We start from the raw sequence: 26,043 nt of genomic DNA, 5'->3' as shown, positions 1-26,043 counted from the left end.
ATTAGACCCCTAGCCTGGGAACTTCCATATGCCACAGGTGTGGCCCTAAAAAGACCAAAAAAAAATTATATTAAAAATTTCCAAAAAAATTTATATTTATGAAAAAAGCAAGTTGTGAGATTTTCTGTAGAATGCTGTGAAGTCTCCATAAAACAGTATGCTTTTACCTATCTGTGCCTACACACATAAATACACACTATATTCATCCAACATACATACATACCACATGAATACTACATAATACAACATACAATGATGTACCTAAGCAATACAGACCATGCACACACTAAATACATGCCACATACATGCTTCACACACATGGCATATTAATAACTACACAATACATACTATATATAGGTGGCAATGTGGTATATAACACACATACTACATACAGACACACTATATGCATGCTACACACATGCCACACACATACACGCACCCTATATACATGTGACACACACATATTCAACATTCATGCAATATACATGTTGCACAATACAACATGCATATGACATGCATACTACATACATACAAACTGTATACACACAACACGCATACCACGACATACATCTGGGGCTGGAAGACTCCCCGTGGAGGGGACTGTGCTGTGCAGTGTAGGACGCTGTGGAACATCTCTGTTCCACATTCCTCAGCAAACTGGGGAAACAGTTCCCCAGTTGTGACAACCAAAAAAATGTCTTGAACTTTACCAAGTGCGCCCTCAAGCAAAGCTGCCTGTGGCTGAGAACCACAAACCAGCCTGGAGGGGTGTGTCCCATGCGCCCAACTCCTCATTCTGGGGAGCTTTCCACTCTAACATTCGCTACTTTTATACAACAATTATAAAGCACATACATGATCAGTAAGCCACGATCTTTTAGTGTAGGAGAGTCCCAACGAGGCTACCAAAACCCTATGCTGGCTGCACCTGGGGACGGGAAAGAAGAAGTGGTGCGGGTGAGGGAACACTTTTCTATACACCTTATACACTCTCGCAAAGTTTGAATTTTCAACAACCAACATTTTGTACTTCTGCATTGCCCCTGTTTAAGTTTTAAAGGTCAAGATCCAAAGATCTTTGGGCAGGAGAGAAGAGAGACAAGGAGCTGGTCCAAGGCTTCCCAAGAAACGGATCCCCTGACAACGAGGGCTCCTGGGGCCCCGGCACCTGGGGCGGTGTCCAAGGCCAGGGGGGGCCCCTCCACAAGGCCCCAACTCTCCCGCTGCCAGCAGGTCCTTGAGCCAGGCGCTGGCACCCAGAACAAGTGTCATGTTTCCATGGCCTCTTCTGTCTCCCACGCTCCCTCAACAACAGCCTGGAGGCGGGGGGAGGTGACACCTCCTCAGAAGCACACCCGTTGCACCCCCAGCATGCCCAGCCCACGCTGGGCACCTATTTCCTCTCAGCCTGGTCGCCGAACTCTGGGGTGGGTGGGAAAGAGGCTCAGGGAGGATGAGGGCCTGCTTCACACACAGCTGGGTGGGGAAGTGGCAGAGCAGAGATTCCAGTGCAAACTTGAATGCAGTGACTGGCAGAGGCATGGGTTCAAAGCCCAGTCCCACGACTTACCCGCTGTTTTTTTGCGGGGAAGGGGGGGTAGCATTTTGTCTTTTTAGGGCTGCACCCATGGCATATGGAGGTTCCCAGTCTAGGGGTCGAACCGGAGCTATAGCCGCTGGCTTAAGCCACAGCCATGGCGACTCAGGATCCAAGGTGCATCTGCAACCTACACCACAGCTCACAGCAACGACAGATCCTTAACCCACTGAGCAGGGCCAGGGATCGAACCCACTGAGCAGGGCCAGGGATCGAACCCACGTCCTCATGGATGCTAGTCAGGTTCGTTAACTGCTGAGCCAGGACAGGAACTCCTTACCCGCTCTTAATCTTAGATAACTTTTCCTGTTATTTAATTTCCATAACATTCCTTTCTAGGTCAGATGGGAGGCGATGGGGAGGGACCCTAAGCCAGTTTCCACCACTGCCCCAGGGCATGCCATGGTTTTTCCCACCTCCAGACCTTTGCATTTGTGGTGGCCTTATCAAGAATGCCCTTATCTCCCCACATCAGGCCATCTAAATCCACACCCATCCCTCCAGGGTGGGCTCAGGCCACTGCCTCCTCTGGGATACCTCCCTGGGCCTCTTCTCCAGCCCCTCACTCTGCACCATAGCTCTTCCTGACTGTTGACTTCCAGGTCCCATCTCCACACAAAGATGAAAAGCTTCTGGGGGATGGGCTCATGCCTCAAATTTCTTTCTTACCTTCATGATCCCTCATTCCATCGAGGGCTTGGGTATCAGGTCAGACCCAAGTGCAAACCTTAGCTAGGCCACTTGATGCTGTGTGACCTGGGAGAAGTTACTGAACCTCTCCGAGCCTCGGTTTTTTTCCCACCTGTACAGATGATTGTACTGCAGCAGAGGTTGGGGGCGCCCTGCCCAACACTCAAGTACATGCCTGTGCTGCGTGGGGATCTTTCTCTCCACCACCAGGTGTGGCGCCAGCCAGGTTAGAATGTTAATAGCCTGAGACACAGCAAGGTCACAGGGGAACTTGTGGTCCTCTGGCCCTCGGACAAGACCACCCAGAGGTGACCCGTGCTGCTTTCCGGGGGTCTCTGGTGACAGCGAGCCTCAGGTGTCCACATGGCATCTTTACCACCTGCCTTCCCTCCTCTGCCTCACTTCTCCTCCCCACCCCCACCCCCGATCCAATTCCCCTGGGGATCACCTCCTGAAACAACTTGCAAGGGGTCATTTCTGTAAAAACCCAAACCCCGTTCTATAGAAATCCCTAACTTTTGTGGGATTGTCATGAGGCTCATGTAAGATCGCTCATTCGCTCATTCAATAAATATTTCTTGAATGTTTACAAAATATCAAGTGGTGTAATGCTGGATTCTGGGGATACAATAATGAACCTGATGCAACATATTGGAATATAACAGTGCTCAATAAATTATATTTATCATTATCATCATTCTAAGCCAGAGGATTCAGGCTGGTCACCCACAGAGAAGCGGACAAGTGGACAAGTTTCGTTTGAACTAAACAGCATTTTTCAGCAAGTTGTTCTCATTTCATAATGAGGAGGGGAGGGGATTACACACAAAAATCTGGATCTTTCAGATTCTCCCAATAAATCAGATCTGCCATCTCAGGACCCCCTTTCTCACTCGTCAAGAACCAGCCAGGACTGAGCAGCAGTTTTCCCCTTCAGATAAGGCACGAGCTCTCCATTTGCCACAATCCCCACCACTCCCTAGCGTATCTCACCCAGCCTGACTCCACTCATTTCCATAACCGCCCGGCCCACACAGGTTCTGAATTTGAGGCTCCTAGCCTGCACGTTTAACCAATGTTTGAAAAAAGCTGAAAGAGCCTTCATACTCACCTTATGACTCTCTCGATTCCCTGACTCCTGCCGATGAGGCCCCTTCTTGATGTCTTTGGCCTCCGGGCTCTCCCTGGGGAGGCTGGGCCTCCCTTTGGGTGGCTCTCGCCTCCTCTCTCTGGCTTCCTGCATGATGGACAGGCCCTCTTGGATTCTGACCGGGGGGCCTTTCTCTGAGGAGGCCCTCTTGATATCCAGCGGTGACCTTCCACGGTCCTGAAGGGGGCCACCCCACTGGGCCACACTGCCCTCCTCTCCCCTCCCGAAAGATTTCCCTTGGGTCGCTCTCTTCTGGTCAGCGGGGGAGGACTTGGGTGGCACGCTGGCCCCGCCGCCCAGATCCTCCCAGGCCGTGGTGGGCTTTGACTCGGCCACGTGATGCTGGCACTTGACACTGTGATGTTTACTAGCAGAAGACTTTTTGTCATCCTCAGCTATTCCTGAGCCTTTTTTTCTGGGACCTGAGGGACCAGAAGAGACCCCTGGGTATTTCTCAGGAGCAGCCAAGTGGGGCAGAGCCCACAGAGGGGGGCTGATCCTGGTGTTCGTGGCTGCCCCCAGGGTCTCTGCCAGCTGCTTGCCTGAACCAGGAGTGGAACTGGAGTTCGTTTCAACAAAACTGGCTTGTTTCCAGGGACCCTCAGCTTCGGGGCCCTCCTTCAGGCTCTTCCGTCTCCAATCCATTGCGCCTTGCTGGCTGGGCCACTCGGGATTCGAGCCGCTGGGCTCAGCAGGCGGACCCCCTATCTGCTCCTGAGCCTCCCTGGGGCCTCCAGCTGGCTGCCTCTGATACTCAGCCATCAGGGCGTCAAGGTCGAGGACGCTGGACCTGTAGCCATCCTTGCTTTTACCTGGGAACGTCTCACTAACCACCTCTGTCCTCCTTCTGACCAGGAGATCACCGGCTTTCAGGTGACTTTTGAAAGCCGGGGACGTCTGAGGAGCAGTGCTGGAAGACGTCTTGTTTCCACTATCTCTCCAATCGCTCTGAACACCAATGCCATCTTCCTGTCCCCGACGGATCCATAAAGCGTCAGCATCGGTCACTCTTTCACCGGGAGGACCCAGAATCCTGTCCGCAAGAAATGCCGCTGGATGGTCTGTCGGCCGCAAAGTCTTTGGGAAGCTTGCGCCCTCGTGCTCTCTGCTCTGAGCCCGGTTTTTACTGCCCACGGTCTCTGGCGGCTCTTCACGGGGAAGAGAAACCAAGGTAGGTGTTAAAGGATGAGGAGATAGAGGTGGGGCTATTTTTCTAGAATGTTCTGTCAAGTTTTCAGGCCCGGGCTTAACAATGCTCTTTGCTTTCTGCATGTCAGGAATCTGATACGTCACTGCAAAAAAGGTTGCCTTGGGTTCCACAGATGACCCTTGCTTTGCTGCCGGAACAGCCCGGTCCCGTGATACACCTGGGCTCGCCTGCTGGGTCTCCTCCCGGCCGTGGGACAGCTGGGGTTTTCCTAAGGCACCTACGGTGGGGCTCAAATAATCCATCCGTCTCTGCTCAGCCTTCAAAGTGTGCTCTGGGGCCAGCAGGCTGAATTCATCAAACTTCACGTCGTGGGGTAAAGTCCGCCGTCTCCACCTCTCCAGCCTCTGTTCGCCAGGACTTGCTTTCCGCATCCTGACTTCAGGCTCTGGTGCCCTGGCCAGCCTTGTTTCTCCCTGGGCAACAGACACCGCAAGGGCCCCCTTCTGCACCAGTACATCTGCAGGTGGCCGAGCTTGGAAGTCAGAGGCCTCGCACTTAGCCCTGGAGGGGGGCTCCAGAGGGCCCCGCCAGGGGGACCCCCTCTCTCCCAGCTTGATTCCGGCCCCTTCAGTCCCTTGGTGTTGAGACTCCTGGGCGGCAGCCTGGACAGTCCTGGCAGAGGTGGCCTCAGGGCCCTGTCCCAAGCCTCTCTCTTCGCTGAAAACTGCGGTGGCTTTCTGCCAACTCACAGCCACCCCCCCTGTCCATCTCGGGGACAGGCAATTGCCTCCGAATGTGTCCTTTGGCTCTCGGGGGAACTCAGGCTTTGTCCCACTGACCTCATGCATCCCTCGAGCTTCCCAAATCAAACTGGCCCTGTGGACGGATCCCACCTGGCCTTCCAGCCTGTCCTCGGGGTCAGCAGGGGTCGAGGCAGGGGTGATCTCATGGGGCAGCGAGAGCCGGGCCCGGCCACTCCGGAGCGTCACTGCCTTCTCGGGTGCCAAGGGGATGGCCTCGCTGTGTGCGCGCTCCCCGACAGCATGCATGATGTCATACCTGGGCTCAACCCTCTCGGACATGGGAGGGTTGTCTGAGAGCTTGAGGAAAGGGTGATTGCTGCACTTTTCGCCCAAGGAGGTTCTTGCTGGGAGGGAGGATGTGAGATGCTCTCTGGGCTCAGCACTGGAGGAGGCGGTCTGCCCAGATTTCTCTGGGTTGGGATCTGCCAACCACTCTTTCTTCTGGTACATCGTTTGAGGGAAAGAGCTTTTGGATTCCAGGAACCTGGATCTGAGCTCCAAGACGTCAGCCAGGTCCCTGGGGGCCGTGGTCCAGGGACAGCGTCCTGACTGGTCAGCCACAGTGTGTTTCTCCACGTGATGCTCAAACATTGTGGCCCACACGGTCTGGAAGCTTCCATTGTTTTCTGGAGTGCTGGGGACAGGGCTTGGAGCTCCTGCAGCACTTTCACCCCCACTGCTGCGGGTGGCTCGATCAGAACTGTCCCTCCGCTCTGCCTGCCGCGATTTCTCCAGGGGCGTCCCAGGCTTCCAGGGGCTTCTTGGGACAGAGGCTCCCTCCACACCACACCCTTCCTTTGGCTGGGGGGAAAAAACAAAAAATCTAATTTAAGTTAAAGGATTCAAAATGGAAAGGAAGAGGTGGGGTGAATGAAACGGCTGCCTTTAAAATCACAGCAGTGAGGAGTGCCCGTTGGGACTCAGCGGGTTAAAACCTGATGCTGGAGTGCCCGTTGTGGCTCAGTGGTAATGAACCGAACTAGTATCCATGAGGATGCGGGTTTGATCCCTGGCCTCACTCAGTGGGTTAAAGATCCGGCACTGTGGCAAGCTATGGTGCAGGCTTCAACTTCAGCTCCCATTGGACCCCTAGCCCAGAGAACTTCTATATGCCTCAAGCGAGGTTTTTTTGCTTTTTTTTTTTTAAAAAGAAGAAGTCAGACACCAAAGGCCAGATATTATGTGGTTCCACTTACATGGAATATCCAGAAGAGGAATGTCTATAGAGACAGAAAGTAGATTCATGGTTGCCAGGGGCCAGAGGTGGGGAATGGGAAGTGACTGGGTAAGGGATTTCCATTTTGGGGTGATGGTTGTATCACATTGAGAATGTATTTAATGATACTGAATTGTTCATTACAAAGTAGTTATAATGCCAACAGGGCCACAGTTTGCTAATTTCTACTCTACATGATGGAATCCTGTTAAAGACTTCTAAAAATACACTGATTTAAAATTTTGTTTAATATTTACTATATACATTTTGCACAAGTAATATATGTATCCATTTTCATTGTACAGGAATCTAAACAATATAGACAAAGCTCAAATCCTTTTGTGCCTTCCTTGAAATATCCACTTCCCAGGCCCCTTCCTGGATAACGACTGTTATCAATGGGGAGTGGATTCTGAAATTTTCAGAACCACTTTCTCCTTGCACTAGTGTGTGTGTGCACATGGTTTTTTTTTTGCTTTTTCATAGGGCCCCACCTGCAGCATACAGACATTCCCAGGCCAGGGGTCAAATCAGAGCTACAGCTGAGGCCTACATCACAGCCCAGCAACTCGGGACCTAAGACTTGTCTGTGACCTACACCACAGCTCAGGGCAACTCTGTCCTTACCCACTGAGTGAGGCCAGGGATCAAACCTGCATCCTCATGGATACTAGTCAGGTTCGTAACCTGCTGAGCCACAATGGGAACTCCCATAAGTTTCTTTAAAAGTGAAATCAGGAGTTCCCGTTGTGGCTCAGTGGCTAATGAGTCCGACTAGAAACCATGAGGTTGCAGTTTCAATCCCTGGCCTTGCTCTGTGGGTTAAGGATCCCACATTGCTGTGGCTCTGGCATAGGCCGGCAGCTACAGCTCCGTTTAGACCCCTAGCCTGGGAATCTCCATATGCTGCAGGTGCAGCCATAGAAAAAAACAACAAAAATAAACAAACAAACAAAAAAGTGAAATCATGGGATGCAGTCACTCCACTCCTAGGGATTTACCCAAGAGAAAAGAAAACAGAGGTCCCTACAGAGCCTTGCCCACAGATGTCACAGAAGCTTTACTTGCAATAGCCCCAAACTGGAAACAATCCAAATGTCTATCAAAGGATAAATGGACAAACCAGCTGTGGGAGAGCTGTACAGTGGAGTACTACTCAGCCATAAAAAGGGTAGGACCACTGCTACACGTGACACCACAATGATGCTCAAAACAATGGTTCTGAGTGAAAAAAGCCAGACCGAAAAAAGAGCACTGGTTCCATTTCTATAAAAGCCTAGAGGAGTTCCCGTCGTGGTGCAGTGGTTAATGAATCTGACCAGGAACCATGAGGTTTTGGGTTCAATCCCTGGCCTTGCTCAGTGGGTTAAGGATCCGGCGTTGCCGTGAGCTGTGGTGTAGGTCGCAGACACGGCTCGGATCCAGTGTTGCTGTGGCTCTGGTGTAGGCCGGCGGCTTCAGCTCCAATTAGACCCCTAGCCTGGGAAACTCCATGTGCCACGGGTGGGGCCCTAGAAAAGACAAAAAGACAAAAAGAAAAAAAGAAAAGAAAAGAAATGTTCATTATCCTTACCATGAGGACAGATCTGACAAGTGTACCCAGATGTCAGAGCTCACCTGCTTATACACTTTACGTCTAGTTTACTGTATGTCAATTATGTCTCAATATAACTGTAGAAAGCATCAACCACAAAGCAGTTATACCTAGCAGTTATTTTATGAGCTTTTTTTAAAAAAAAATTTAAACAGACTAAAGGAAAATACTTTTTCTTTCTTTCTTTTCTGTTTTTTCTCTTTAAGGCCATACCCGCGGCATATGGAAATTCCCAGGCCAAGGGTCCAATTGGAGCTGCAGCCACCGGCCAACACCACAGGATCAGTGTGGCCAGATCCGAGCCACGTCTGTGACCTATGCTGCAGCTTCTGGCAACCCTGGATCCTTAACCCACTGAGCGAGGCCAGGGATTGAACCTGCGTCCTCACAGACACTATGTTGGGTTCTTAACCCACTGAGTCACAACGGGTTAAGAACAAAAAGTAAAAATACTTTTTAAGCAATTTAATTGCTGGTAATTTTTCTCCTTCTTCTGCTCCTAGGTGACAAATCAGGGTGCAGAAAGGAGCAGGGCCCACAATGGGGGAAAACTGAGAGGGTTTTTATCAACATTTTAAAACCTTTATTAATTTCTTGATAAAGTGGACATTCTTACAGAGGGAAGTCACGTCCCTCCTCTTATTTACACAGACAAAAATAACTTCCTGATTTTATCTACAAACAGAATGTAACACCAAGGAACAGAGAACCACAGCCTACCAGAAGGGACTCTAAAATCCCAACAGTCAAGGAAAAAATGTCAGTATGGTTCCTGACAGGTTTCTGATTCTTTCTGGGTCTTAGAGATCATAAAAGCCCTTTTTCTTTTTTTTTTTTTTCTTTTCTCTTCTTTTTTGTGGGGGCAGGGATGCACTCACAGCATGCAAAGTTCCTGGGCGAGAGATTGAACCCATGCCCACAACTGCAGCCTGAGCCACAGCAATAACAACACCAGATCCTTAACCACTGCACCACCAGGGAACTCCAAAGCCCCTTTTCCAATAAGTATAACCACCCATGAGGACAAAAAGGGTATGCAGCTCCTTACCTTTCCTCTTGGTTCTTTGGGAAGCTCACCACTCAGCTCAGAACACTTCTCATATCTGATTTCGTGGCTTGAAGCTGCACTTGAAAACCTGGCACAGAGATCCAAGTTACTTGCATGTGGACAGACGCTGTGACTCCCTCCAGCCCACACCCTGGAACTAGCTTGGAAACCCTGGAGTGTTATCAACACCGAGAGCCTCAAAGCAACACCATCTTTGAGAAGGGACATGTCCTTGCCTGTCTCCAAACCTCTCGGGCCCGGTGGAGACAGCCTACCTTAAGCAGAGCATCATTGGGGTGGAAGAAGCCCCAGGCTTAGGGGAGGAGAGCCAGGTGCTAGTCCCAGCCCTGCTGCCTCCCCACTGAGGGAGCTTGGGTTAGGCTTGTGACCTCCACTGAGCCTCTGTCTCTTCATCTATAAAACAGGAATAATGAACACCTCCCCATTGTCTTTCGTAGGGCGGGTAAGAGGCTGCCCACGGCCCTAATAGCTACATGGGGGCGCTTCAAGCAGAGTGAGGATGCCCCAGGAGGGATAATTAATGGTTGCAACCCAGGCATGACAGCAGCCCCACCACAGACCGTCCTGGGGACTCGGGGCAGAGGGCGGTTGGGGAACGTGTAGGGGCAGAGGCCTGCCTCTGCCTCTTCTGGTGACCTTGGCCCAGTCATGATTCCTCTTGGGGCCTGTTTCCCCACTCTAAAGGAGAAAAGGGAAAGAGGGGAGCTCTGGAGCTAGAATTTTTCCATCTCTAAAGAGTTCTCTGCTGCGGATGCCTAAAGATTAGCTCAGGGCTGCAAGGGGGTGGTGGCAGGGGGCAGGGCGTTCTGCAGAAAAGAGACAGCTGAGAGAAATCAAACCACTTAAACTTGACCCACATGCCGGAGTCCAAGGTCTGCCTCCTGGGAGGTGTGAGGCTGTGCATTGTGTTGTTTCCAAACTTGGCACCTCTACTTCCCTATCTGTCAGATGGGAATCACTGGAGGCATGGGGGGGAGGTGCTGGGGACACAGGAAGCGAAGGTGTGTGAGGTCCCAGGCATGGGTACCCCTTTCTCTCTTTTCTAAATTCAGGGATTCTCAAGCCTGGCTACCTTTGAAAATCACTTGGGAAGCATTTAAAAACCACCAAGTTCTGGGCTCCTCCCCAGACCAACTGAATCAGATTCTAGGGGAGGGGGCCAGCCATCAGTTCTTTTTTTTTTCCAGGTCATTCTAAATACTGAAAGCCAATGGTCTAACTCTGGCCGAGATGGCTGACCTGGTTCCCAGGGCCAGGAGGGCAGTCTGCCCGGAGGTCCCGCCCCCTGGAAGCTCCATCCCTGACAGAGTACGTCAGTGGCACACATATCATTAGTGAGCTGGTGGACACGGCTGGTGGCATCTCCCTGTTGTAGCAGAGAAGCCACTTGTGGAAAAACAAAGGAGCAGCGGGTGTCAGAGGTCAGGCCAAGCTGAGAACATCCCTAAGAACCAATAGGATTAACCATATCATCTGGAGTCCTGAGGGCTTCCCGTGGGCTGGGTGGTACCCAGCATCATCTCTCTGAGGCTCTGCCTTAATCCTTTACGGTGAGTCACAGCATCTTTTCCATTGTGGAGATGAAGAGGCCAAGGCTCAAGAGGGGAAAGCGTCTCCCCCAGCTTATCCTGGCCCATCTGACTTTGGTTTGCGGGCCATTCATGGGGGTGTAGGCCACTTATCAAGTGTCCTCGGACTTTAGGAAAGGAAAGCTTAGCTATGGAGGCAGGCTGGGCTGGAATTACACTGGGCTCCAGACTTCCTCATGGTACTTTGCCTTTCCTTTCCACATCTGTGAAATGGGTGCGATACCTTATCCCCGCAAAGTGCAAAGAGAGGAAAGGACGAGGAAATGGAGCTCCCGCTCCACTGCCAGCACGCACAGGGCAGCTGCCCTTCCTCTCCACACCTCAGCTTCCTCGTCTGAGAAGCGGGGGCTAATGCCACTCCTTCTCAGGACTGAGGGGGTGTAGGGGGCCTAGCATGGAGCCTGAGGCCCTGCAGTTTCCTGTCCTGAGGGCTCTCGGGTAGGAGGCTGAGGCTCTTGGCGGCTGGGGGATGCCCTTGGGAGAGTCCCACTTACAGTTTGGTCAAATCCGCGGACAGTGGCCGTGCCGGGACCACCTTCCTCCTCATCTCTGGCTTTGCTTCCACGTTCTCGGCGGCCCAGCCTTTGATCCGCTCCTGGACACTCACACCTGCTTTCTCTGGCTCAGGAGCAGCCGGTGGGGACTCAGGGGTGGCTGGTGGGGGTTCAGACCCCGCTGCGGAGATGCCCTCCTCCCCAAAGAGGCTGACACGCTTCTTCACGCTGCCCCTGGGGATCTGCTCTCCCCCTGCTCGGGTTTCCCCCGCAGCCCCTCTGCTCTTGACCTCAGCGACTTCTCGGCCTTTCCCAGGCCTGGGCGAAGGGGGCTCAGGGGCCTTGGGCGCCTTCTCTGACTCCCTGTCCAGCCTGGATTTCTCGTCCCTGAGATTCAGATCATCTGTGGGGGTGACTGTGGGCGAGCCTCCGGCAGTGTGGAGGCTCCCCAACTCCACCTGCTTGTAGGGTGTCTTCTCCTTCCGTTCCTGGAGCTTCTTGGCCACCTGCAGGAAGTCAGAATCCAGGTCGTGAAGGGGGGCCTCTGCTTTGGCCAAACACTCCCCGTCCACTTTGGGGTCCAAGTCGGGCCTTTGGGGCCCCCGCCGCTGGGCGGGGGACCCTGCGGTGGCCTCATCCACCACCTTCCTCGGCAAGGCCTCTCTGCTCTCGAACCGGGCTGTGAGGTCCATGGACAGAGGCCTAGGCTTCCTCACCCACGTCTTCTCAGGAGGGGTTGGGGGCACCTTCCCAGCTGCGGCCGCCCCCCCTGGGCCTGGCTTCTGAGGCTGAATGGACTCGATGAAAATGGCCGACACGGGCCTTCTCTTCAGGCGCGGCCTGGGCTCCAGAGCCGGGCTGCTCGTGTCCTCCACACTGCTGGCCTTTGACAGAGGCTCCTTTAGGTTTGCCTCCTCTTGGGTGGCCGCCGGCCTTGTGTCCTGAGACAGGGAGGCTGGGCGGGGAAGGGTCCCCGCAGGCTTTCGGGTGGGCAGGGCAGGCTTGGTGGCCACCTCAGGCCGAGAAGCGGAGGGCAGCCCCTGGGGCCCACCTGCCTTGGCCTCCTGACCGCCCTGGCTGACCCCCTTCCCCAGGGTGGGGCCAGCTCTGGTGGTTTCAAAGAGGATCACAGTGTTGGGGCTGGGCTGCAGATCCGCGGCCTTGTGGAACAGGGAAGAGCTTCTCAGGCCGTCCCCGCCCCCCGCCTCCTGCCCCACCAAGCCGGGCATCTTCTCCTCCAGACCCTCTGCAGCCACGTCCTGGGAGAGCCCCCCGGTAGGAGATGGTCGGGCCGGGCTGGGCCGCGAGGATGTCACGTCCAAGGCCTTCTCCTTGCAGAAGGGCTTGGGGGCGAGCCTCGGCAGAGGGAGCAGGCGGACCGGGCTCCTGAGAGGGCTTTTTCCTTCCAAGAGCAGCGTTGAGGGGGCCCCGGAGGGGTCGCTGGCCTGGCGGAAGTAGGTCCGAGTCAGGGTCTCCTCCTTGGAGAGCTCAGCCAGGCCCGGCACTCCCGTCAGAGAACTTATGGAGCCGACCTCCACCCGCGTCACCATGGTTACCGTTGCAGATCCATGGGGAAGATGAGCGTCAGAAATGGAGAAGCAGCCACTAAAAACAATGCAAAAGTAAATTTAAGATTCAGTCAGTGCCTGGGGTGAAGCAGAGGGATTGGGGGCATTGGGATCAAGAAACAACAGCTCTCCCCCTGACTTCGCCAGGCAAGTCTGGGCAGCACCTCCACTGCCCAGCTCTGGGCAAGGGCAGTGGACTAAATGGACCGATTCTGAAGTTCGTTCTGGCTCAGAAGATATGGAAAAGGTGCCGACATTCTCTGGAGCTTTCCTGACCCTGCGAATCTCAAGGCCAGCTTTCGGTGTAAGAAGTCATGATCTCTGCTCTGCAGGTATGGAAACCAGCTCAGAGAGGACAAGTAACCAGCCTGCAGTCACTCAGAGAGTAAGAGGCAAAGCTGGGATGCAAACCCAGGTCCAGCTCCAAACTCACCACACAGTCCCAGCACAAGCCCCAGTGAGATCCTGTAGCCACAGTCTTTTCCTATTTCAGAGCCTGCCCATATCAGGCTGATCTTATCTTTGTCACAACCAAGCACAGAGAGGGTAGGTGACCAGCCCCAGCTCACACAGCTCGCCAAAGGCAGTGTTCCCAAGGTCACAAAATTGGTCAGTGACCTCGAACTCAAGCCCCTTGGGTCATCCCTCATCCCTCCTCATCCCAGTCCTTCGAGAAGCCTTTAAAAAAAAAAAAAACTCATTTTCCCACTCCACCTGCTGTCATTTGCTTGCCTTTGGGTTCTTTTTCGTTGAACACCTATTTTATGCTGGCTGCCTTCGTAGTCTCAGCGAGAAGCATAACAGCGAACAGCGAGAGTTTACCAGGAGTAAATAAGCCAAATCACATCCTCCTTAGAACCCAGAGAGGTGATTATCAGTGTCCGTTTTGCAGTGGTTCAGGCAGGGATTATCATTAGCTCCCATATATATAAAGATGAAAGGAAAAGGCCCAGAGAGGTCCCCAGACTTGCCTGTGATCACACAGCAGAAACCTGATCTCAAGTCCCAGACCCATTAGCTGTGCCTTTTTAACAATGATGTCTTATTCCTTTCTGGTCTTAAAAAGTGCCAGGCAACTTGCCATTCTTGATTTGTCCCTGACTCTAAGCCCACCTTCATGCCAGTGAGCTCATTCCCTACAGAATTGCCCCCAGCCTAGCCCTGTCTAGATGGGCTAAAAGTAGAAGGTATTTTAGTCCAGTGAAAGCTTCCTGCTTCCCTTCCTGGGGCCCCACAGTGCTGCCCCCAGCTCTGACTCACTCAGCAGCCGGCAGGAAAGAAAGGCAGACAGATTTTGATATTTTCTCTTCCTTAGATGCTCGATGGTGCTAAACAGATTCCTTCTCCCCCAAGCGGAGAACGCTGTCTAGACAGGGTTAGAGGCAGAAGAAAGGGACAGAAATGCAGAATCGGAGAAGAGAGAGGAATCTGCAATGACCGAGGGGCAGAGATCTAAGGCACATAGGGTCCTGCCCCCAATCAGGACGGTTCATCCTTAGAGCCAGCCTCTCAGAACCCTGCTCGGGGACACAGATGGAGCCCGGACATGAGACACAGGACAAGAACAGGATTCAAAGGACAGAGAGAAAATCCCCTGGCAGAACCCACGGGCACCCCGCACTGCCTGGACACTCCAGTCCCGCTTACCCGAGCTGGCAGGTCCTGACTGCCAGAGAGAGGCAGCGGTATCACGTCTCACCGTCTCATCGCAAACGGGGCTGTCCGCTCACTCCTGTGGCAGAAGCCAGCGGGGGAGGGGAGGCTCGTCGCCGCGGGCTGAGTTTCAAGCGGGTCTGGGGAGATGCAGGGCGACAGCCTTGGTTCGGGAGTTCCAGCAGTATGTGCACAGACGGTGCAAAAGCTTTTGAGCTCCAACTGCCTCTGCTGGCATCTCCTCCAGCTTGTAAAACTCATGCTCCTATCGGCTTTTCGGTATTGTAGCCTTACATACACACGTGGGCACCAAGGGGGCTGAGTCCACAGTAAGTGCTCAATAAAAGCACACCCCACCCCCCGCCCCGTTTCCTCTGGTATGTTTCTACTGAATATCTACCATGTGCCAAGGATGAGTATGAAACATCCCTTGCATTCAGGGTACTCAGAGTCTTGTGTGAGAAACACACACACACACACAATTACAACACCAGGCAATGAACATCATGGTTTATAAAGAGGGATGTGGGAGCACAGCAAGGCAGGAAGGATTAACAGCCTAGAATTGGGAGTGGTGGTCCTGGAAGACTCAGAGCAGCTTAGAGCAGGTAACCCCTGAACAGTCAAGGAGTTGGCTAAGTTTGGGAGGGGTTTCTCCAGGTTCGCCAGCTGGGCAGCATTTAGGCATTGCATCTCTTGGAGGTCTTCACAGCCTCCTGAGGGCCTTTGTACATGCTCTGCCTGCTCTCTGGGTTACCCTGTAGTTCCACAGACACAGGCCCACCCCAGACATCACAGTTCAGACACAGTCGCCGCCCCCCCAACTTCAACCTAGCACAATCTCCCTGTTGCATGTCCAGAGACCCCCAGACACTCGGCCCATCTGACCCATCACAACTACATAGTTACCCTTAATAGTGCATGATCCTCCACTTCATATCAGTGGTAAGTCCCCAGAGGGTACTCTGAGTCCCCAGTCGCCAACACAATCCCTGGCCCAGCAGATGGTAGCACCAAACACATCATTATTGAGAGAATAAATAAAATGAATGAAGAAAGGTCCTCCAGTCCGTGTTCCCCACCCTTCTAAGATACTGAATACGTAAGTGTAGGTTTCATGACACTAAGCAGCCCAGCAGAAGATGAGTTCGTTCTCCGGCTCTGGGAGGCTCAGGTATGGCCATAGGTCCTTTGGTACTGAATGACAGATCCAAAGAGCTATGAAGAGCTCAGCTGGAAACTCAACTAGCATCCCACCAAGAGGTCCCCCCAGTTTCACCTGGCCACAGGGAGGCGCTCTACTGCCTGGGAGAGGGCACTGTCAGACACCTGCTGTGACCACTTTAACCCCACCCTATCACACCAGCTCATCTGCCCAAAGGTGGAAGGAACAAATGCTTCTCTGTACAGCTCTTCCTGGGAAGAACCTCCAAGAGCACTGCTGCTGAATCGGAATCCACAGTTCACAGATGTTGCCCCACTTTGGGCTCCCCGAACCCATCTCAGTGGCCATACTGCAGGGAAGGAAAAAGGGAGAAACAAGAGAAAAGACTTTTGATCTGCACCTCTCTTAACCAGAACGGTGTCTCTGTTATCTGTAATCTCCTTCCTATCTTGGGCTTCCTCTCAAGTTTCCATTTAAAATGCCAGGCAAATGCCTGGGGTATAAATATGGTTGCAAGAACGAATCCATGAATGAATCCATCAATCAACGAACAAAGGGGGAAAAAAGAGTTTTTAAACCCTCAAGGCAGATGCTAAATAATATTCTCAAGTCTTTCCCAAACCTAGAAATCCATGATTCTCTGATTTTCTTCTCACCTCTTGTAAAATACAAGGAAATGGGTTGAAATATAGACTTTAAAACCTTACTTGAAATGCATCACATATGCTATGCTTAATTTAAGAGATGTTAGTCTCTCCCAAAACATTTCAGAAGCCCACTCACACAGAGGACAGATGCTGTTTTTTCTTGGGATGGCCTCGCTCATTCCTTTGAAATATATTAGCATGATGGCCAGACCCAAGTGAACAAGAGTTCCCTGGAGAAAGCGGGGACACCGCGTATGAGCCATGTCTGGTTTTATCTACGAATCCTCATGGAGGTCGGCATGGGGGGTGGATGGGGAGCCAGGCCGAGCTGGGAGGCCAGGAGGCTGCGATGGACCAGGAGGCAGAGGATGCGGGAGTGGCGGTGGAGGTAGTGAAGGGTGTACCTCTAATGTCGCTGAAAATGCCAAGTCCACAGGCTCCATCTCCCTGAACTGATGTGCCAGGCTTGAAAGTCCCATTTCCTGCCATTTCAGGTACAGAAAACCATGTTCCTGGGAACTGAGTCACCGAGACCGAGCGTCGCTGCCATTAGACAGGAGCGTTCAAGAGCATCCATTCCTCCATCCTTCCAACCTTCCTTCTACAAATCCGGCTCCGAGCTGGATGCTGAGGGCATGGCCACAAAGCGCATAGGCTCCCCAGGGAATCCGAGAGAAACTCACGGGGACGAGGCAGGAGAGGCGCTTCTACTCAGAACCCAATAGTTTGGCAGCTTCTCTCTCAGATTCAGAGGCGTTGATTCATTCTAACAGCTGTTGCCGGTCTTTCATAATTACACCCCTGAGTCCGATCTGGGAGCCTCACAGTCATTCCACGCAGCCGTCTCTGGGTGCCGTTTCCTGGGAATGCCACCATCTGGTGGGGGGTGAGGCAGTCCTAACACCTTCCAGCATCTTCCGGGATGTGACCGGGCTCCCAGACCAGCAAATCCATCCTGGGTAGCTCACCGTGCGAAGGGCCAAGTGCACACCTAGGGCGTCCCCACCCCCCAGAAGAGCAGGGCTGCAGTAAATGCGTGAGCTTAGTCCACCCACAGGCCCTGGATAGAGTGGGCCTAGGGTCTAATGTGGCTGGAGAACAGGCATCCGCTTCTCTCCATCCCCCTGACTGCATCCCTAGCTCATTCACTCATTCATCCATTCCAATACACAATTACTGAGCACCCACCATGTATCAGGCTCTGGGGACACAGCAGTGTACAAGACATGTAGAAAGTCCTATTCCCATGGAGCGGACGATCATGAAGATGGGAACAGACAAAAAGCAACATAAATAAGCAAGACACATAGAATGTTAGGTGAGTGACTTTCCCTGCTAGTGCCCCCTCCGATCTGTTCTAGCCATAGCCAGAGCGATTCTCCAATAAGCAGGGGCCACCATGTCACCCCCATGCTCAAAGCCCACCTGGGTCTCCCAGCGCCTTCTGAATAAGATTAAACTCCTTCCCTGAGGCCCAGCAGGATCTGGATCCTCTTCATCTCTCCAGCTTTAGTCTATGATTGACCACCTGCCCTTCCATCTGTCTGTCTGTCTGTCTCTCACACTCACTCACATATTTACTTTAGCACATGAACAGGTCACAAGATGGGCTATGCTTGTCCTCGCCTTCACGCCTCTACACTGCCATTTTCTACCGCCTGGCTAATCTCTACGCATTGCTCAATTCTTGGCTCCAAGCAGCTACTTCCTCCAGGAAGCCTTCCCAGATGCCCCACGGCAGGTTCAGGTGCCTCCTCTCTGCTCTGATGTCTAACTCCCAGAGCATCTCTCTAGCCTAGCACTCATCCTACATGGGGTGACTGCCTCTGTTTCCTGCATAAAGTGGGAGCTCCTGGCCAGGAGGATCCTGGGTCTGCTTCACAGCTATATCCCCAGGATCTGATGCCATACTGGACATAAAGTCAGTATGCAAAAAAATACCTCAAGGGAGGGCATCCCTGAGAGAATAAATTAATAATCTCCAGGGAAGGCATGGGTGTGGAAAACCTGACATGCACATCTACTCCCAGGGACAATGTACGTTATGAAAGCAGTTTGGCAATATTAACTTTCAACTAATATTTTTTGAGACCCCATCAAGACTCGGGCACTGGGAGTTCCTGTTGAGGTGCAGCGGAAACGAATCTCATTAGGGACCATGAGGTTGCGGGTTCGATCTCTGGCCTCATGCAATGGGTTAAGGATCCAGCGTTGCTGTGAGCTATGGTCTAGGTCACAGACGGGGCTCGGATCCTGAATTGCTGTGGCTGTGGTGTAGGCCGGCAGCTATAGCTCTGATTCAACCCCTAGCCCGGGAACTTCCATATGATATGGGTGCGGCCCTAAAAAGCCAAAAAAAAAAAAGACTCAGGCACTGTACAAAGTGACTCGGTGCACCGTCTGCCTTCTTGCATTTTATATTCTCAACAACCTTGTGCTTTTCAAATTATCACCACCATTCTACACATGAGGAAAATGAGCCACATCGCATGCTATGGAGGGGCAAATCTTCTGACTGTGAATCAAGTGTCCCCCCACCCCATATACTTCATTCTCAAAACATTCATTTATTTTTGACTCAGTAATCCTACTTCTGAAAATGTGTCCTACACAAGAGAAAACCATATACGCAAAGATGTCCTCTACAGTGCTATCCATCCAAGTACAGCAATAACACACCCTGGATTTAGGGTGATAACCTTATGTGGAAAACAAACAAACAAACAAACAGAATTCATGAGCCATTTGAAATGTCACAAGAGTTGCAACGTCAGTGGGTAGACCAGATCTCCAGTTCCCAAGCTGCTCAGAATGGCAGGAAAATACTTTCACACCAAATGGCCTGAGTTTGTGATCACAAAAAACTGTTGCCATGATTATGATGGTAAAAACCTAGAAATAATCCCAATTCTTCGCAAAAGGTGAAAGCATCTCAGCCGCTTGTAAGGCGCTCTCGTGCATCCCTTGAAAGTGAGGGTTTGCGGGGTCGGGTTGGGGGGCCAGTTTGTGCAGGAAAGTGGAAAAAGCTAACAAGGACCTTGTTGGAGGGAAGGGTGGCAGATGGGCTAGCTATCTTTTTGTACACATGGTCAAGGTCTGGAAGAAAAAAAGGACAGATGAAAAAAAATAGTGTCAGGGTTCTGGGGTGGAATTGTTTTTATTTTTATTTTATTATTATTATTATTTGCTTTTTAAGGCCGCACCCTAAAAAGCAGCATATGGAGGTCCCCAGGCTAGGAATTGAATCAGAGCCATAGCTGCTGGCCTATACCACAGCCACAGTAACACAGGATCCGAGCCGTGTCAGTGACCTACACCACAGCTCACGGCAACACCAGATCCTTAACCCACTGAGTGAGGCCAGGGATTGAACCCACTCATGGATGCTAGTCAGATTCTTTAACTGCTGAGCCATGACAGGAACTCCAGAAACTGTTTTTGAATTTGAAATTTCCTTTTTTTTTTTTTTTTCATTTTACAACGGTACCTGTGGCATATAGAAGTTTCTGGGCTAGGGGTCAAATTGGAGCTGTAGCTGCTGGCCTACGCCACAGCCACAGATATGCCAGATCCGAGCCATGTCTACGACCTACACCACAGCTTGTGGCAACGCTGGATCCTTAACCCACTGACCGAGGCCAGGGATCGAACCCACAACCTCATGGACACTCTGTTGGGTTCTTAACCCGCTAAGCCACTCCAAATTCCCTTTTCATTTTGAGATTCTTTTCTGTTACCATGAATAATGTTGTCTGTGCCAACAGATTTCTTTCTGGGCCACAATACCGGAAGTTTCCCCCTGAGCTTAGCTCTTCCCATCAGTTCAAAATGTAGAACTTCCGACCCACTTTCGGAGCTTTCAAAAGCTGAGAATAATACTTATCCAAAGATAAGTATTACTTATGAAGTACATACCGGGTGCCAGCAGCTGTGCACAGTAGTTTACAAGGATGACCTCATTTCAACAATACAGAGAAGCCTATCTTATACATGAAGCCCACATTACAGATGAGGAAACCGAAGCTGGAGGAGTAAATGGACCTGCCCATGGGCGGAGGGAGTTACCCTGGTTCACCCTCCCTTCTTCCAAAGTCAACACGGGCTTAACAAGAACAAGAGCTTTTTATGAGGTTCAAATGTAAAGGATGCTCCACAGCCACTAGAATGGCTGTCATCCAAAAAACAGAAACAAGTGTTAGTGAGAATGTGGAAAAACCAGAGCCCTTATGCACCGTTGGTGGGAATACAGAATGGTGTTACTGCCCAGGAAAACAGTAGGGCAGGTCCTCAGAAATTCAATGCAGACTTACCACATGACCCAGCAACCCCAATCCTAGGTATATATTCTAAAGAACTCAGAGCAGGGACTCGAACAGGTATTTGCACACCGATGTCCAAAGCAACGTTGTTCACAATTGTCAAAAGGTGGACGCGACTCAAATGTCTACCAATGGACGAAGGGATAAACCAAATGTGGTCCATCCATACAACAGAATATTTCTCAGTCTCAAAAGAAGGGGAATTCTGCACATACAACATGGATGAACCTTGAGGACATCATGCTCAGCGAAATACACAAAAGGACAAATGCTATATGATGCCACCTATATGAGGTTTCTAGAGTAGTCAGATTAAGAGACAGAAGTAGAATGGTGGTTGCCAGGGGCTGAAGGGTGGAGGGAATGGGCTTTATTGTTTAATGAGGACAGAGTTTCAGTGGGAGATGATAAAAAAATTCTGGAGATGGATGTTGGCGAGGGTTGAATCACAATGGGAACATAGTTAATGCTGAACGACACACTTCAAGATGATAGAGAGTTCCCTGGTGGCTCAGCAGGTTAAAGATCCAGTTTGTTACTGTGGTGGCTTGGGTTGCTGCTATGGAGCAGCTCTGGTCCCTGGCCTGGGAATTTCCACATGCCATGGGTGCAGCCAAAATAAATAAAGATGATACATTTTGTGCTGTGCAGATTTTACCAGAATTAAAAAGGGGGGGGGGCAAGAAACTAAAAACAAATATATAAAGGAAACCTAATGCTTAAGCTCTCATTACCGTGTGACTCAGCTCATGGGGACTCATGTCCTTTAGGCAAATCTCCATGAAAAGCTCTCATGGTCCACACGGGCCTCTGCCCCCCATCCCTACCAGGAATGCAGTGGGAAGCAAAGGAGACCCCATTCCTGGTTACGATGGACAACACAGTCTAGTAGAGAAGGAAGAAATTAAATATCATAAAAATCGGGGGAAGGGGGGTACCCTGAGGGGGGCAGAAAGTAAGGCTCTAAAAGCCCAAGTCAGTTCGGGCAAGAAATGCTACAAAATTGGGTTGTGATGATTACTGTACAACTATAAATGTAATAAAATTCATTGAGTAATTTTTAAAAAGGGAAAAAAAGAAAGCCCAATGTAGGATTAGTCAGGGATGCCTTCCTGGAAGAGGTGACATCTCATCTGAGACTGGTAGGAGTCTGCCAAGCAGAGGAGGAGGCTGGAGCCAGGAGAGAAGACGGCATGTGCAAAGGCCCAATGGTTTGGGAGAAACACAGTCAATAGGGGATGAGCCTGTTCATTTACCCTCCTTGGGGCAGTGCAGGGCTATCTTGGTAAAAAGTCTGAGAGACACAGCTTTCTAAAACATGTGCGCTTTTGCTAACATGAGTCAGAGTCGTACTGGACAGTTCCAAACACTGGTCCAAGAGGCACAACTGGGTGATTTTAGTCAAGGTGATCACAGATCCTGGTTTCCCCTAGGTTTGGATGATATGTTATTCCACCATCCTACTAAAAAAAAAAAAAATGTGGTATAAATCACACAACGTGAAATTCAGCATTTCAACCCTTTCAAAGTCTGCAAGCCGTGGCATTTAGTATATTCACACCACTGTACCCCTGTCACTGCCATCTAGCTCCAAAACATTTTCATCACCCCAAAGGAAACCCCATGCCCTTTACGTCGTCACTCCCCACTCCCCTGTCCCAGCCTCTGGCAACAACTGCTCTGCTTTCTGTCTCTCTGGAGTGGCCATTTCTGGATATTTCAAAGAAATGGAATCAGCCAGTATGTCTCTCACCCTAGTTTTGGCCTCGGTTCCTCCACCAACTTGCAAAAGCCCCTTGCCAGTTTCTGCAGTTCTGATTTGGCGCATCCCCAGGACTTATCAGGTCTGCGTTATGAAATTTTTCTCTTCCGTGGCTCATCCCTGTGGAGCCCAACTTTCTGGATTCTGAGATGCGTGTTCCATGTCCCCTGGTTCCCCGAGATTCTTGCTGAACAAGCTGGTGCTCAATAAAGGATTGTTGCAGAACTCAATCAAATTCTCATTCCCCGTTGACAGAAGTAGTGAGAGAGCTAGGTTTCCTACCGAGTGTGTGTGATTTCTGTTAGAACCACCTTAACAAGCGTAGCTTTGAATTCTGTGTCAATTTCAAGCTGTCATGCATTAGAGTTCAGCACGGCTCACCTTCCAGACTCTGGAATCCAGAGGAACAGTTGGAGGGGGCTTTTCCCCAGCTGGACCCAGACTACCAGATATGGGGAGGACACATTCACAGCCGCAGAAAGGGTTTTGTGGTTTATAGAAAGGGTCTGGGAAATGCCGGCTTCAACAGTGGTGAACTAATGTCCTTCTGGCAAGACTTCGGAGCCTTTGGTGAGCCAAATGACTTTTAGATACGCCAAAGCATAATCCAAACTGCTTCACCCCCATACCCCCGTCCAGGTGCAACTGCTGATCTGGAGAAAGAATGGTACAAGTGACTTTTATGCCTTTATTTAAACATCCACCTTTTCAACTTTCATTGGCTCGTTCCTTCCTCCTATTTGTGCTATTTCTGGCCCGGCCACAGCAATCACTGATACCATTAATCAAGCAGCTTTTTTGGTTTGTTTGTTTTTCACTGGATCAAGGATGGGCAAACTACAGTCTGTGAGCCACAGGCAGCCCACTGCCTGTTCTTGTAAATAAAGTTTTATTGGGACACAGACACACCCCCTCATTTACATGTTAACCTGTGGCTTCATCCAAGGTATGGAGACAGGACTGAGTGAGTGCCATGGAGGGCAAATGTCCCAGAAAACCTAAAATATTTACACTCTGGCCCTTTACAGAAAGCACTGCTCTAGACAGTAGAGAATTCAGTCCCCTGAAATACTGGACTTCCCCAAGGATGTGACATTCCCCTCTTTAAAATAGCCAGAGATCTCACGCTTTTCTGGCAGAGACCTACCTCTTTACTAGAGCTCTTCAGGCTCTCTGTGATAATGACAGAAAAATCCAAAACTACAGATGCACAAAATATTTTGTTTTGTTTTGTTTTGCTTTGCTTTTTAGGGCCGCACCTGCAGCATAAGGAAATTCCCAGGCTAGGGGTCGAATCGGAGCTGAGCTGCTGGGCCTATGCCACAGCCACAACAATGCCAGATCCGAGCCACATCTGCGACCTATACCACACACAGCTCACGGCAACACCGGATCCTTAACCCACAGAGTGAGGCCAGGGATCAAACCTGCATCCTCATGGATACTAGCCAGGTTCCTTACCACTGAGCCACAACGGAAACTCCTCAGATGCACAAAATATTTTTAGTAATCCTAAACCCAACCATCCAGAGCCAACAGCCATTATCAGCATTTTGATGTCCATCAATCTAGCCCTTTCCAGTATAAATGGAACCAAGGAGTTCCCTCGTGGCTCAGTGGGTTAAGGATTTGGTGTTGTCACTGCTGTGGCTGTGGTTACAATTGAGGCTCAGGTTCCATCCCTGGGCCAGGAACTTGTACATGCTGCAGGCGTGGCCAAAAAAATTTAAAAATTAAATAAAATGGAATCGGGTCATATGTACTATTGACCAACTTGTTTTTGGTGTTGTTGCTGCTGTTTAATTTCAAAATATGTCATAAACACCTTTCACATCAATAGCTGCATGACATTTACAGCCGCTTCTCCTGCTTGGGGAACTCCATGACATGGAAATCTCATCAGAAGATAATCTACCCCCCACTACTGTATCCTTAGGGTGGCTTCAGTTGATGACTATTAAAACCAACACTGCAGAGTTCCCGTCATGGCGCAGCGGAAACGACTCTGGGTAGGAACCATGGGGTTGCAGGTTCAACCCCTGGACTTGCTCAGTGGGTTAAGGATCCAGTGTTGCCAAGAACCGTGGTGTAGGTCACATACGTGGCTCAGATCTGGCATCGCTGTGGCTGTGGAGTGGGCTGGCGGCTACAGCTCTGACCAGACCCCTAGCCTGGGAAGCTCCAAAAAAACAAAAAAACAAAAACAAACAAACAAAAAACACCACAAAAACACTGCAACGAACACACACACATGCAATGACTTTCTAAGATAAATTCTGCCTAGGTGTGGGCTGGCTGGTTCAAAGGGTGTACACCTTTTTATTTTAGAGCTTTTGATTTACGCAGGATGGACCTTCACACCTAAGGGAGACTCATTCCCTGCTGGCTTAATCCCAAACTTAGGAGGCCAGAGTTCTTAACCTCTGCCCTGGGGCAGAGCCAATAAAGATGTCTAATGAGCAGTAAAGCAGGGCCCCCGGCTGGCTGTGTGCTCACTGGGAGCTTTACTGGTTCTCCTTTATGGCCAGACTATGGCTCACTTGAGTGTAAGGTTTGCAAAGGCAATTAGAATGACTCCCAGGGAGAGGTGCGTCTGGGCCCAGCCCAGGGGCTGTGTCCGGCCTGGCGGTGGAAGGGGGAGCAGGAAGGAAGCCCCACCCCGGAAATGATGTTCACAGCAAAGGAAACTCAAACCTCAGAGCTCAGTTCAATGTGACGCACATGGCACAATACTGGACTCAGGAAAATGTGACCACATTTTCTGTGGGGACCCTGAGAGGTGCATATTGCATTTCAGAAAAAGAAAGAAATAATAACACCCTCCGAATACAAGTTGATTTCTGGAGGAACTGGCTGATTTTGGCCCCAGAGCTGCCTTATGCTCCAACACAAACCCTGAGAAGGGCTGCTCATGTTGCTCTCCAGCTCCAAAATAAATGGCATCCACCTTCTATTACCTTAAGCAAGGTATTCAAGACCACCACCCGCATCCCTCGCCAAAACTAACTAACCTGGTCTAGACCACAGGTCCTGCCTGCACTCCCAGATTCCCCAAGCGATCCCATGACCTGAGTATCTTTTTCATTTATTTCTTCTCCACGGAGAGTGCTTTACCCATAGCACAATTTCCATTTGCCCAAATTCCACCCATCTTTTTGGAACAGTTTAAAGGACACCTCTTCCAGGAAGCCCACGCTGATTTCCTAAGCCAAAGTGACTTCCAATCTTCCTTGGTGATTTACTTGATCATCATGCCTTGTATCAAAGATAAGCCTAAGGGTCTCCTGCTTGCAGGATTTACAGATTCCCTCCCTAGCCCACCCAGGACATAGACCCCTCCACCTCTGGGTTCCCTTCCCTGCATCTTCTTGATGCCTGGCACAGAGAAGGCATCAAGGAGAGTGCTGGTTCCCCAGAGGTGGGAGGTAGCCCATGGGACATAAGATGGTCTTTGGTGACACTTAGGATGTTTTGATATCTGAGCACAGCATGAAACTTCTGTGAATGACATTCGGTGAAAATTGTTTCCTTTCTGATTCCCAAAGGCGCCTCCCCCTAAAGCCCCTGAGACCATCTC

At 50.8% G+C, this 26,043-nt stretch overlaps 1 protein-coding gene across 1 annotated transcript in view; it reads right to left on the bottom strand.

Moving 5' to 3' along the window:
* The window catches only part of KIAA1671 (KIAA1671 ortholog), a 195,085-nt gene that overhangs the window by 128,750 nt on the left and 40,292 nt on the right, over positions 1-26,043 (bottom strand). The window contains exons 2-4 of the mRNA XM_047762197.1: positions 11,353-12,957; positions 9,249-9,336; positions 3,399-6,191 (exon numbers count right to left, since the gene is read on the bottom strand). Coding sequence (XP_047618153.1) covers positions 3,399-6,191; positions 9,249-9,336; positions 11,353-12,902 — 4,431 coding nt within the window. The 5' untranslated portion in view covers positions 12,903-12,957. The remainder of the gene's footprint in view (positions 1-3,398; positions 6,192-9,248; positions 9,337-11,352; positions 12,958-26,043) is intronic.

This window comes from Phacochoerus africanus, chromosome 15 (genome assembly GCF_016906955.1).
Source record: "Phacochoerus africanus isolate WHEZ1 chromosome 15, ROS_Pafr_v1, whole genome shotgun sequence".
NCBI lineage: Eukaryota > Metazoa > Chordata > Mammalia > Artiodactyla > Suidae > Phacochoerus > Phacochoerus africanus.
The sequence above is the reverse complement of the archived record's forward strand: the minus strand, read 5'-3'. Positions and strand labels throughout refer to the sequence as shown.